General features: G+C 37.0%; 1 protein-coding gene across 4 annotated transcripts in view; it reads left to right on the top strand.

The window, feature by feature from the left end:
* Nucleotides 1–12,676, top strand: part of LOC111160148 (ubiquitin specific peptidase 15) — a 118,531-nt gene that overhangs the window by 21,098 nt on the left and 84,757 nt on the right. For all 4 annotated transcript variants that reach the window (XR_002641457.1, XM_022523015.1, XM_022523014.1 and 1 more), the window contains exon 3: nucleotides 11,756–11,886. Coding sequence is in view for 3 of the 4 variants with exons in the window: in XM_022523015.1 (XP_022378723.1) it covers nucleotides 11,756–11,886 (131 nt within the window). In the remaining variant the exon portion in view is untranslated. The remainder of the gene's footprint in view (nucleotides 1–11,755; nucleotides 11,887–12,676) is intronic.

Raw genomic sequence — 12,676 nt, 5'->3', positions numbered from 1 at the left:
TTTTTTTAAAGATTTTATTTATTTATTTGACAGACAGAGATCACAAGCAGGCAGAGAGGCAGGCAGAGAGAGAGGAGGAAGCAGGCTCCCCGCTGAGCAGAGAGCCCGATGTGGGGCTCGATCCCAGGACCCTGAGATCACGACCCAAGCTGAAAGCAGAGGTTTAATCCACTGAGCCACCCAGGCGCCCCGTAATAAATAAAATCTTAAAAAAAAGATTTTAGGGGCACCTGGGTGGCTCAGGCCCTTAAGCGGCTGCCTTCTGTTCAGGTCATGATCCCAGTCTCCTGGGATCGAGCCCCGAATCATCGGGCTCCTAGCTCAGCGGGATGCCTGCTTCTGCCTCTTCCACTCCCCCTGCTTGTGTTCCCTCTCTCGCTGTGTCTCTGTCAAATTAATAAATAAAATCTTTTTTTTTAAGATTTTATTTATTTATTTGACAGAGATCACAAGTAGGCAGAGAGGCAGGCAGAGAGAGAGGAGGAAGCAGGCTCCCCGCTGAGCAGAGAGCCCGATGCGGGGCTCGATCCCAGGACCCTGGGATCATGACCTGAGCCGAAGGCAGCGGCTCAACCCACTGAGCCACCCAGGCGCCCCAAATGAATAAAATCTTTAAAAAAAAAAAAAGACATAACTATGCACTGTATGTAAGAAAGTGCCCCTTTTAATATAAAGATCCAAATGGATTAAAAGAAATTGAAAAAGGTGTGCTATGTTATGTTAAGCAGAATTCTAGACTGACTCCTACTGACTTCTTACATAATCATCTCTCCCTTTGAATATGGTAAGAGCCTGCGAATAGGATTAGATATCATTCCCATTATTATTAATGTTGTATGGCAGAGGGAGAGTATCCCAGTGTTTTGTTTTTTTTTTTTAAGATTTTATTTATTTATTTGTCACAGAGAGAGATAGCAAGAGAGGGAACACAAGCAGGGGGAGTGGGAGGAGGAGAAGCAGGTTTCCCACTGAGCAGGAAGCCCGATGCAGGGCTCCATCCCAGGACCCCGGGATCATGACCTGAGCCAAAGGCAGACTGAGCCACCCAGGCGTCCTGTCCCAGTGGTTTTAATCTAACAACAAATGCCCTTTAAAAGCAGACTGTTTTCTAGCTGGTGGGAGAAGTCAGAGATTTAAAGCATGAGAAGTGCTTAGTGCATCATTTTTGCTATGAAAATGGAAGAGGCCATGTGACTAGGAAGGCTGGCATCCTCTAGGAAAAGAGAGAGACATTGCCCAAGCCAGCAAGGAAACAGACCACCTCAGACCCGCCACCATGAAAAACTGAATTCTGCCAGCAATCTGAATAGACTTAGAAGCAGATTCTTCCCACAGAATTTTTAGATAGGGGATCACCCCGTCTAACATCTCAATTTCTGCCTTATGAGCCCTAAATAGAGGATCCAGTTGAGCCCACCGGAACTTGTAACCCACAAAATTGTGAGATTGTAAATAAGTATTGTTTTCAACTTAATAGTTGGCTAAGCATCTGACTCTAGGTTTCACCTCAGGTTGTGATCTCAGGGTTGTGAGATCAAGCCCCATGTTAGGCTCCTGCACTCAGCAGAGTCTGCTTAAGACATTCTTTCCCTCTCCCTTTGCCCTCCCACTACTCTCTGTCTCTCAAAATAAATAAATACATCTTAAAAAAAAAAAAAAAGGTATTGTTTTCAGCCCTACATTAGTTTTTTATGCAGCAAACAGAAAAGTAATACATGTGCCAAAACTAATCAAAAGAAAGCTGAATTGGCTGTATTAATATATAATTATATAATATCTGAGCATATAAATAAAGTGAGAGTCTCAAATCAGTGGTGTTGGTTTTTAAGAAATAAGAAGGAACAAATAAAACCTAAAGTAAACAGAAGAAAGGAAAGAAGAAAAATAAGTTCAGAACAGAAATTAGAGAAGAGAAAAATAGCGAAAATCAATGAACCCAAAAGCTTGTCTTCTCAAAACAAATGTAATATGATGTGTCAATTATAAAAAAGAAAAAATAAGCTGATTCTTTGTGAAAATAATAAAATTGATACATATCTAGTTTGATTACAAGAAAAAGGAAAGACACAATTACCAATATCAGGAACATAAGAGATGTAGTATCAGTACGGAATCCACAAATATTAAAAGGACAATAAAGGAATATTGTGAAACTTATGCCATTAAACTCAACAAACTAGATGAAAAAGATGAAAACTACCAAAGCTCATTCCAGAAGAATAGATTACCTGAATAGCCCTGTATCAAGTGCAGAAATTGTTTCACATTTTTCCCAAAGAAAACATCAGATCCAAATAGTGCCACTGGTGAATTCCACCAAATAGTTAAGGGAGAAATAATACCTATTTTACAAAACTCTTCAATAAAATTGGGAGATAGTATTTCCCCACTCATGCTTTGAAACCATCATTACCTTGATACCAAAATCTTAGAGACATTTCAAGAAAACACTAGGCCAGTATCTTGTCTGAGCAGAAGTTTAGTAAATCAAGTCCAACAATGAAAAGGATATATATGTTATATAGAAATATGTATTTAAAAGATAACATATCATGTAAGATAAAAGAGTAAAATAGAAAGAAACATCCTCGTCCTCATAATGGGCATCTGTGAAACACCTACAGGTGACATGGAAAAGACAAGGGTGTCCACTCAGCTCTTCAGCTGGCATTACTGGAGGTGCCCTGCCCAATGCAGTAAGGCGAAAGAAGAGATAAAAAGCATACATATTGTATAGGAAGAAGTGATAAGTCTGCTTTAGTCATAGACAGCTATGATCACATAGAAAATTAGATTGAATATACAGAAGAGAAAAAAAAGCTGGTAGGGGCACCTGGGTGGCTTAGTCAGCTAAGTATCTGCTTTGGCTCAGGTCATGATCAGATCATGAGCCTGTGTCAGGCTCCCTATTGAACGGGGCTGATTCTGCCACTCTTTCTGCTCCAACCCCGTTTGTGCTCTCGCTCACTCTCACATTCTCTTTCAAATAAATAAATAAAATATTTTTTAAAAAGTTCCTACGGACTAATAAATGAGATTGGTTTATGGGATATAAGATCATTATTTAAAAACCTAACTGTATTTTTATATGCTAACAGCGAGCTAACATGAATAGAAATTTTAAAAAAACATTTTGTAGTAACATCAAAAAAATACAAAATATGGATAAATTAAAACCTAAATAATAAGAGATCCTGTAGGTACATCCAAAGACTCTATATCATTAAATTTCCCCCCCCAAACTATAGATTCAACACAGTTCCAAATTACATTTCTAGTAGGTGTCTAAAAAATTGAGATTGAATTTACCTATCATGAAATTTATCCTTTTAAATTGTATGATTAAGTGGTTTTGAGTATATTCACAGTTATACAGTCATCACCACCATCTAATTCCACAATATTTTCATCACACTGGAAAGAAACTTTGTACCCATTAGCAGTCACCCCTTATTCCCTCTTAAAACCCCCAACCCTCAGCAAGCACTTACCTACTTTCTATCTCTGGATTTACTTATTTTGGACATTTCATCTAAATGAGATCATATAGTATATAGCCTTTAACATTTGAGTTCTTTCACCTAATATAGAGTTCTCGGTGTCATCCATGTAGCAGTACTTCATTCCTTTTTATGGATGAATAATTTTCCATTGTATGGATATACCACATTTAGTTTATCCATTCATCAGCTGATGGACATTTGAGTTTTCACTTTCTGGCTAATGATGCTGTGAACATTTTCACATACAAATTATTGTGTAGTTACATATTTTCATTTCTCATGAGTACGTACTTAGATGTACAATTACTAGGTTAGATAGTAACTCTATATTAAACTACTTAAGGAATTGTTAGTCTGTTTTCCAAAATAGTTGCAGAATTTTTACGTTTTCACCAGCAGTATATGAAGGTTCCCAATTTCTTTCTATCCTTGCCAACACATTGTCTGTCCTTTTATTATAGCCATCCTATTGCATATGAAATGGTATCTCATTGTCAGTTTGATTTGTGTCTCCCTAGTGATTAATGATGTTAAGTATCTTATCTGTGCTGTTTACATATATTTTTTTGGAGAAATGTCTATTCTGATCCTGTTCTTTTTAATTGGACTACTTGTCTTTGTATTCTTATGTTTCAAATGTTATTTATATGTTCTGGATACTAACCCCTTATCTAATATATGATTTCCAAAAATTATCTCCCATTCTATAGATCGTCTTTCACTTTCTTGATGGTATCTTTGAAGCACAGAAGTTTTTAATTCTAAGTCCAATTTATATTTTTTCTTTGGTTACTTGTAGTTATGTCAGAATGTATCACCTAATCCAAGGTCATACAAGATTTATACCTATGTTTTCTTCTAAGAGTTTTATGGCTTTAGCTGTTACGTTTATGACTTGGATCATTTTTAAGTTAATATTTGTATATAGTGTGAGGTAAGGATCAACTGAACAGATTAGAGAATCCAAAAGTTGATCCACATATATGTGTTCAATTGATTTTAGACAAAGATATAAGAGGATTTCAGTAGGGAGAGGATAGTCTTTTAAATAAATGCTGCTTGAGCATTAGGTATCTGTTTGCCAAAACAAAAAAACCCAAAAACCAAACCAAAACAAAAAACCACCCAGACTGAATTTTGATTCATATTTGGCATCATATACAAAGTAAACTCAAAACAGATCATATAAACTATAGAACTTATAGGAAAAAAATGGGTGAAAAATCTTTGTAACATTGTGTTAAGAAGATTTCTTAAATGTGATATAAAAAGCACAATTGATAAAAGAATGAACTTTTTGCCACTAACTGTTTGATCAGTAATAAATGATACTGTTAAAAGAATTAAAAAACATTTTTTGAAGAATCTCCTCACTGTTTTCCAAAGTGGCTATACCAATGTGCATTCCCACCAACAGTGCAAAAGGGTTCCCCTTTCCCTACAACCTCTCCAACATTTGTTGTTTCTTGTCTTGTCAATTCTTGCCATTCTGCCTTATGGAAGGTGGTATCTCTGTGGTTTTAATTTGAATTTCCCTGATGGCTAATGATATTGAACATTTTTTTCATGTGTCTGTTAGCCGTTTGTACCTCTTTTTGGAGAAGTATCTATTCATGTCTTCTGCCCAATTTTTGACTTGCTTATTTGCTTTTTGGGTGTTGAGTTTGAGAAGTTCTTTACAGATCTTGAATACCAGCCTTTTTCTGTAGTGTCATTTGCAAATATCTTCCCCCATTCCATGGGCTGCCTCTTAGTTTTGTTGACTGTTTCCTTTGCTGTGCAGAAGCTTTGTATCTTGATGAAGTCCCAAAGTTCATTTTCACTTTTGTTTCTCTTGCCTTTGGAGACATGTGATGGAAGAAGTTGCTGTGGCCATTGTCGAAAAGGTTACTGCCTGTGTTCTCCTCTAGGATTTTGATGGATTCCTGTTTCACTTGAATTAAGGTCTCTCATCCACTTGGAGTTTATCTTTGTGTATGGTGTAAGAGAATGGTCAAGTTTCATTCTTCTATATATAGCTGTCCCAATTTTCCCAGCACCATTTATTGAAGAGACTGTCTTTTTTCCATTGGATATTTTTTTCTTGCTTTGTCGAAGATTAGTTGACCATAGCGTTGAGGATCCATATCTGGGCTCTCTATTCATTTCCATTGATCTATCTGTCTGTTTTTGTGCCAGTACCATGCTGTCTTGGTGATCACAGCTTTGTAATACAACTTGAAATCAGGCAATGTGATGCCCCCCTGGCTTTGTTTTTCTTTTTCAACATTTCCATGGGTCTTTTCTGGTTCCATACAAATTTTAGGATTGTTTGTTTAGGGTATTTTGAAAAATGCCATTGGTATTTTGATTGGGATGGTGTTGAAGTTATAGATTGCTCTGGACAGCATAGACATTTTAACAATGTTTATTCTTCTGATCCATGAGCATGGAATTTTTTTCCACCTTTTGTGTCTTCTTCAATTTCCTTCATAAGTGTTCTGTAGTTTCTAGGGTATAGATCCTTTACCTCTTTGGTTAGGTTTATTCCAAGGTATCCTAAGGTTTTAAGTGCTGTTGTAATTGAAATCGATCTCTGATTTCTCTACAGTTACTTTTCTTTTTTCTTTTTTTTTTTTTTAAGATTTTATTTATTTATTTGACAGAGATCACAAGTAGGCAGAGAGGCAGGCAGAGAGAGAGGAGGAAGCAGGCTCCCCGCTAAGCGGAGAGCCCGATGCGGGGCTCGATCCCAAGATCCTGGGATCATGACCTGAGCCGAAGGGAGAGGCTTTAACCCACTGAGCCACCCAGGCGCCCCTACAGTTACTTTTCTAGTGTATAGGAAGGCAGCTGATTTCTGTGCATTGATTTTGTATCCTGCCACATTACTCAGTTGGTGTATGAGTTCTAGTAATTTGGGGGTGGAGTCTTTTGGGTTTTCCAAATAAAGTATCATGTCATCTGTGAAGAGACAGAGTTTAAAATAGAGCTACCCCATGACCCAGCAATTGCACTACTGGGTATTTACCCCAAAGATACAGATGTAGTGAAAGAAAGGCCATATGCATCCGTGTTCATAGCAGAATGTCTACAGTAGCCAAAATGTGGAAGGAGCCGAGATGCCCTTCAACAGATAAATGGATAAAGAAGATGGGATCTGTATATACAATGGAATATTACTCAGCCATCATAAAGTATGAATACCCAACATTTGCATCAACATGGATGGAATTGGAGGGGGTTTGCTAAGTGAAATAAGTCAAACAGAGAAAGTCAATTATCATATGGTTTCACTTATATGTGAAACATAAGGAATAGCATGGAGGACCTTAGGAGAAGGAAAGGAAAAATGAAGGGGGGAATCAAAGGGGGAGAAGAACCATGAGAGACTGTGGGCTCCAAGAAACAAACTGAAGGCTTTAGAGGGGAGGGGGTGCTGGGGAATGGGTTGGCCTGGTGATGGGTATTAAGGAGGACATGTATTGCATGGAGCACTGGGTGTTATACTTAAACAATGAATCATGGACACTACATCAAAAACTAATGATACACTGTATGGTGACTAACATAACATAATAAAAAATTATGATTATTACTATTTTTAAAGATTTTATTTATTTGACACAGAGAGAGAGAGATCACAAGTAGGCAGAGCAGCAGGTAGAGAGAGGGGGAAGCAGGCTCCCCACCGAACAGAGAGCCCAATGTGGGGCTCGATCCCAGGACCCTGAGACAATGACCCAAGCCGAAGGCAGTGGCCCAACCCACTGAGCCACCCAGGTGCCCCCCAAAAATTATTTAAAAAAAAAAAACAAGAAGATGAGGCACCTGGGTAGCTCAGTCATTAAGCATCTACCTTCAGCTCAGGTCATGATCCTGGAGTCCTGTGATCGATCCCCGTGTTGGGCTCCCTGCTTGGTGGGAAGCCTGCTTCTCCATCTCTCACTCCCCCTGCTGTGTTCCTTCTCTCACTGTGTATCTCTCTCTCTGTCAAATAAATAAATAAAATCTTTAAAAAACAAAACAAAACAAAAAAAAGAAAAACCACAGTGTGGGGGAAATATTTGCAGATCACCTAGTTGATAAAAGACTTGTATGCCGAATAAAGAATTCTCAAAACTATATTAAGATAACATAAAATGTAGTGGAAAATGTAGACAAAAGATTTGAACAGATGCTTCACCAAAGAAAATGGAATTTTTAAAACTGCATAACTGCAAAGATACTCAGCATCATTAGTCATTAAAGAAATGAGGCTTAAAACCATAATGAAGTACCACTCTTGTATATCAAAATGATTAAAATTTAAAAGAATGACCAACATCAAGTGTTGACAAGGATGTGAAACAAGTGGCACTTTCATACACTGGTTTTGGAAATGAAATAATCAGGAAATTTCTCAAAAAGATAAACATGCGGGACGCCTGGGTGGCTCAGTTGGTTAAGCAGCTGCCTTCGGCTCAGGTCATGATCCCAGTGTCCTGGGATCGAGTCCCACATTGGGCTCCTTGCTCATCAGGGAGCCTGCTTCTCCCTCTGCCTGCCATTCTGTCTGCCTGTGCTTGCTCTCTCTCCCTCTCTCTCTCTCTGACAAATAAATAAAAATAAAATATTAAAAAAAAAAAAAAAAAGATAAACATGAGTTTACTGTAGGAGCCAGTTATTCCACTCCTGCATGTTTACCCAAAAGAAATGAGAATGTATATCCATACACGAATAATTATACATAAATGTTTATAGCCATGTTATTTGTAATAGAGAAAATTGGAAGCAACCCCAAATGCCCATCAATAGCTCAATGGATAAGCAAATATAGTCTATTCATATAATGGAATCCTACACAGCAGTTGAAAGGAATGAAGTGTTGATACATAAAAACAATGACTTTCAAGATGATTATGCAGTGTAAAGGAAGCCAAACAAAAAGAGTACATCTAATTTTTATATAAGACCCAAGAAAATGCCTGTAGTAATAGAAAACAGACACAATTTTTTTGGACAAATTGGATTTTATTTAAAAATTTTTTTAAACATTATTTAAATTCAATTAATTAACATAATGTATTATTGGTTTCAGAAGTACAGGCCTGTGATTCATCAGTCTTATATAATACTGGTGCTCATTACCTCACATGCTCTTCTTAATGTCCATCACCCAGTTACCTCATCCCTCCACCCACCTCCTTTCCAGAAACCCTCTGTTTGTTTCCTATGATTGAGTCTTTATGGTTTGTCTCCCTCTCTGGTTTCATCTTGTTTTATTTCTTCTCTCTTCCCCTATGGGCCTTTGTTTCTTAAATTACACATATCAGTGAGATCGTATAATTGTCTTTCTCTGATTGACTTTTTTGCTTAATATAATACCCTCTAGTTCCATCCATGTCATTGCAAATAACAAGATTTAAGTTTTTTGATGGTTGCCTGATTTTCTCTGTGTGTGTATGTGTGTATCCCATCTTCTTTATCCATTCATCCAGACATAATTTTCTTTTTTTTTTTTTTTTAAAGATTTTATTTATTTATTTGACAGAGAGAAATCACAAGTAGGCAGAGAGGCAGGCAGAGAGAGAGGAGGAAGCAGGCTCCCTGCTGAGCAGAAAGCCCGATGTGGGGCTTGAACCCAGGACCTGGGATCATGACCTGAGCCGAAGGCAGCGGCTTAACCCACTGAGCCACCCAGGCGCCCCCAGACATAATTTTCATATATAATTCTACAAAATGCACACTAGTCTATAGTTGCACAATACAGTGATTTTCTGGGGATAGGACAGGAGACCTGGATAGACAAAAAGGAGAGATTACAAAGGACTACTAGGAAACCTTTGAATGGGGATGAATATATCATTTTGGTTGTGGTGATGGTTTCACACTTGCATTGTTCTGTTACTTTAAATATGTGCAGTTTATTCTGTATCAATTATATATCATTAAGCGCAGAAGTAACAAATAGGAGCTCTTTTGTGTTTAGCTTAGGGGTATTCTCGTCCCTTAAAAATAAATTGATTGTTTTATTTTGCCATTAGATATAAAATTACTATTGGATTCTCATATATAATAAAGTCTTTTACCCAAACTCTCAAACTGTGGAAGACAACGTAAAAGTCTTAATTTTTAGACTCTTCTTTCTTTTCCTAAGTTTTCTTCAAGGTAGTCTGTTAATAGTAGGAAGAAAGTGGATGTTAGAGTAAACCAATTTGTATTTGAATCCAGTTTCTATGATCTTCTCTATGTGTAACCTTCGGCAGGTTAATCAATACCTGAATCTGCTTACTAATTAATTTGGAGATATTTACCTCAATGTTGTTTTGAAAAGTCACCTGAGATAGCAGTGTTTTCTAGTAACACTTTTCAGAGTACCTGCAACTTTCTGCATATATGATCCTGGACAAGTTACTCAGTTTCTCTAAAAGTATTTTCCAATCTAAAATGGAGATACCTAGCTTAAGGATTGTTTGAGAACTGACTGAGATAACATGGTTGTTTACTATAATATGTCTCACAGAATATGATGCATATAGGGGTTTAGAATATGTAAGTTTCTTTCACCTTCAGCAGGCTCTAAAAATATGTTCCAAATTATCAGTTTCCCCAACAAGATTTTAAAATTACAACTAAGATTTTAAAAAACTGAACTTAAAAATTAATCCTTAGAATGTATCGGCTATTGAAGTTTGTGTTATACAATTCAGAGTTTTATCACTTCTGCTCTATATGAAAGTTTTCTCAAAGTTTAGTGTAATTCAGGGCACCTAGGTAGCCCAGATAGTTAAACATCTGCTTTCAGCTCAGGTCATAATCTCCAGGTTCTGGGATTGAGCCCTATGTTGGGCTCCCAGCTCAGGAGGGAGTCTGCTTCCCCCTCTTCCTCTGCCTCTCCCCCTGCTTGTGCTTTCTCTGTCTCTCTCTCTCTTTCTCTCTCAAATGAGTAAATAAAACCTTAAAAAAAAAAAAAAAAAGTTTAGTGTAATTCTCTGACCCGTTGATTGATCCTAGATGGAATAAATAACTTTCTCTCAATCCTTTCAGAATTTTCCATGCTTCTTGATTTGTATTGTTACGTCTAATTAAGAGTAGTGGGCTCTCGGGACACCTGGGTGGCTCAGTGGGTTAAAGCCTCTGCCTTTGGCTCGGGTCGTGATCTCAGGGTCCTGGGATCGAGCCCCATATCGGGCTCTCTGCTCAGTGGGGAGCCTGCTTCCCCCTCTCTCTCTCTGCCTACTTGTGATCTCTGTCTGTAAATAAATGAATAAAATCTTTAAAAAAATTTTTTTAAGATTTCATTTATTTATTTTACAGAGATTATAAGTAGGCAGAGAGGCAGGCGGAGAGAGAGGAGGAAGCAGGCTCCCCGCTGAGCAGAGAGCCCGATGTGGGGCTGGATCCCAGGACCCTGAGACCATGACCCAAGCCGAAGGCAGAGGCTTTAACCCACTGAGCCACCCAGGCGCCCCATGAATAAAATCTTTAAAAAAAAAAATAGTGGGCTCTCATTTTTGAGATGCTACTGAGAACAATTTTGCTTCTCATGTTAAATAATTTAAGACTGGCTCAAATTGAGAAAATCTTTATGTTGTATATAACTCAATTAACTATCTCTTTCTGTACTTTGGAAATTCAGGTAAAGATAATAACGGAATCTCAGATTAGGATTGTCATTTAGGTATAACTCATGGTATTGCTTCTAGATCTCTGGCCTGCCCTGCACTAGATTTTTAGTTTAACCAGAATTTTGAAAATGTTCATAGAATTAGAACCACATCTGAACAACTTCCTCCACTTTAGATTTTGGGAGAAATCTAGATCATGGGCCTTCTGGAATAATTTGTTTCACAGGATGCCCTTTTGTGATTTCCATCATGGTTCCCAGCCCATGTACTTTGGAGTCATTGTAAAAAGTTATCAGTTTGTGCCTGAATTTCTTTCATCAGCTAGTACTAGAATGACCACTGTTACCATGTGAGGGATCTCCTACTTTAAATATTCGGGAAACACTCTTCTTTCAGATCCCTTGTTATTTTAAGAGCTTAATAAAAAATTATGTCTTTAAATACTGTTCATTGACTACTGGTACACATTGAATCTTTTTTAAAGCAACAGTTTATTTTGGAATATGTAGATTTATATGTGAACTTCTTCAGAGCTTTCTTTAGGCCTCATTTAAATACTTAAATTAGTCTCTGTGAGTTTAAGTAATTTATGATATTTACACTAAAGTATTTCATGAACTGTTGTTTCTTTTTATTTATTGGGTTTACTTTTTTCTTTTGCAGATGGTGATGCCCAGTCACTTAAGGAACATCTTATTGATGAATTAGATTACATACTATTGCCAACTGAGGGCTGGAATAAACTTGTCAGCTGGTACACTTTGATGGAAGGTCAGGAACCAATAGCACGAAAGGTACATATTTAGAATTAGTGAATAAAAATATTTTTATTGAACAGTCATATTTTATTGTTATAATTTAATGACATGAATCCTCATCAAATATCTAAGAGAAAAAGACCATCAAAATGTTACTTTTATATTGTATAATAACAATAGCTAATACCTATAGAGGATATACTATTTGCTAGCCACTGTTAGAAGCAGATTATACATTATTATTAATTTAGTCCTCACAGGAATCTCTATAGGGTAGGTATTATTATCTTCATGTAGATGAGGAAATGAGGACAGAGGTAGAGAAAGTCACATCAATTTAGAAACTCAGGCAACCTCTTTTCTTAACCACTGTACTGCAAGTTTTACAATAATAGTCTAGAAACATTAAAAATGATCCATTATCTTTACTTTTTGGAACTAAAAAGTCATTTATGAAAGTGAGGATGTTATCATCATAGCAGAACACTAAGTGTTTAAAATAGATCTGTCAGTCTTACATAAGTATTTGTTAATTGTATCAGGCAGGGAAAGGGAAAGAAGGAAGGGTTTGGGGACCAGGATCTCTGAGCATATAATTATTTATCTGTGTTGGTTTTTCCACACAGAAACAATTAAAAAGTCAAATTATGTAACACAGGGTACAAACCTCTAGTAGACCAAACCATACATGGATTTATTTGGAACTGTTGCTACAGACTAGTTATATAAATGATTTGTATGTATGTATTGATGGTTTAGGGATAGAATTCAGTTCTGTTTTCTAAATAGAATGTGAGTGTACCTTTGATTTAGTTCAGTTTTTATT

The sequence above is a fragment of the Enhydra lutris genome, unplaced genomic scaffold, assembly GCF_002288905.1.
Source record: "Enhydra lutris kenyoni isolate GAN:26980312 unplaced genomic scaffold, ASM228890v2 scaffoldscaffold74, whole genome shotgun sequence".
Lineage (NCBI taxonomy): Eukaryota > Metazoa > Chordata > Mammalia > Carnivora > Mustelidae > Enhydra > Enhydra lutris.
The sequence above is the reverse complement of the archived record's forward strand: the minus strand, read 5'-3'. Positions and strand labels throughout refer to the sequence as shown.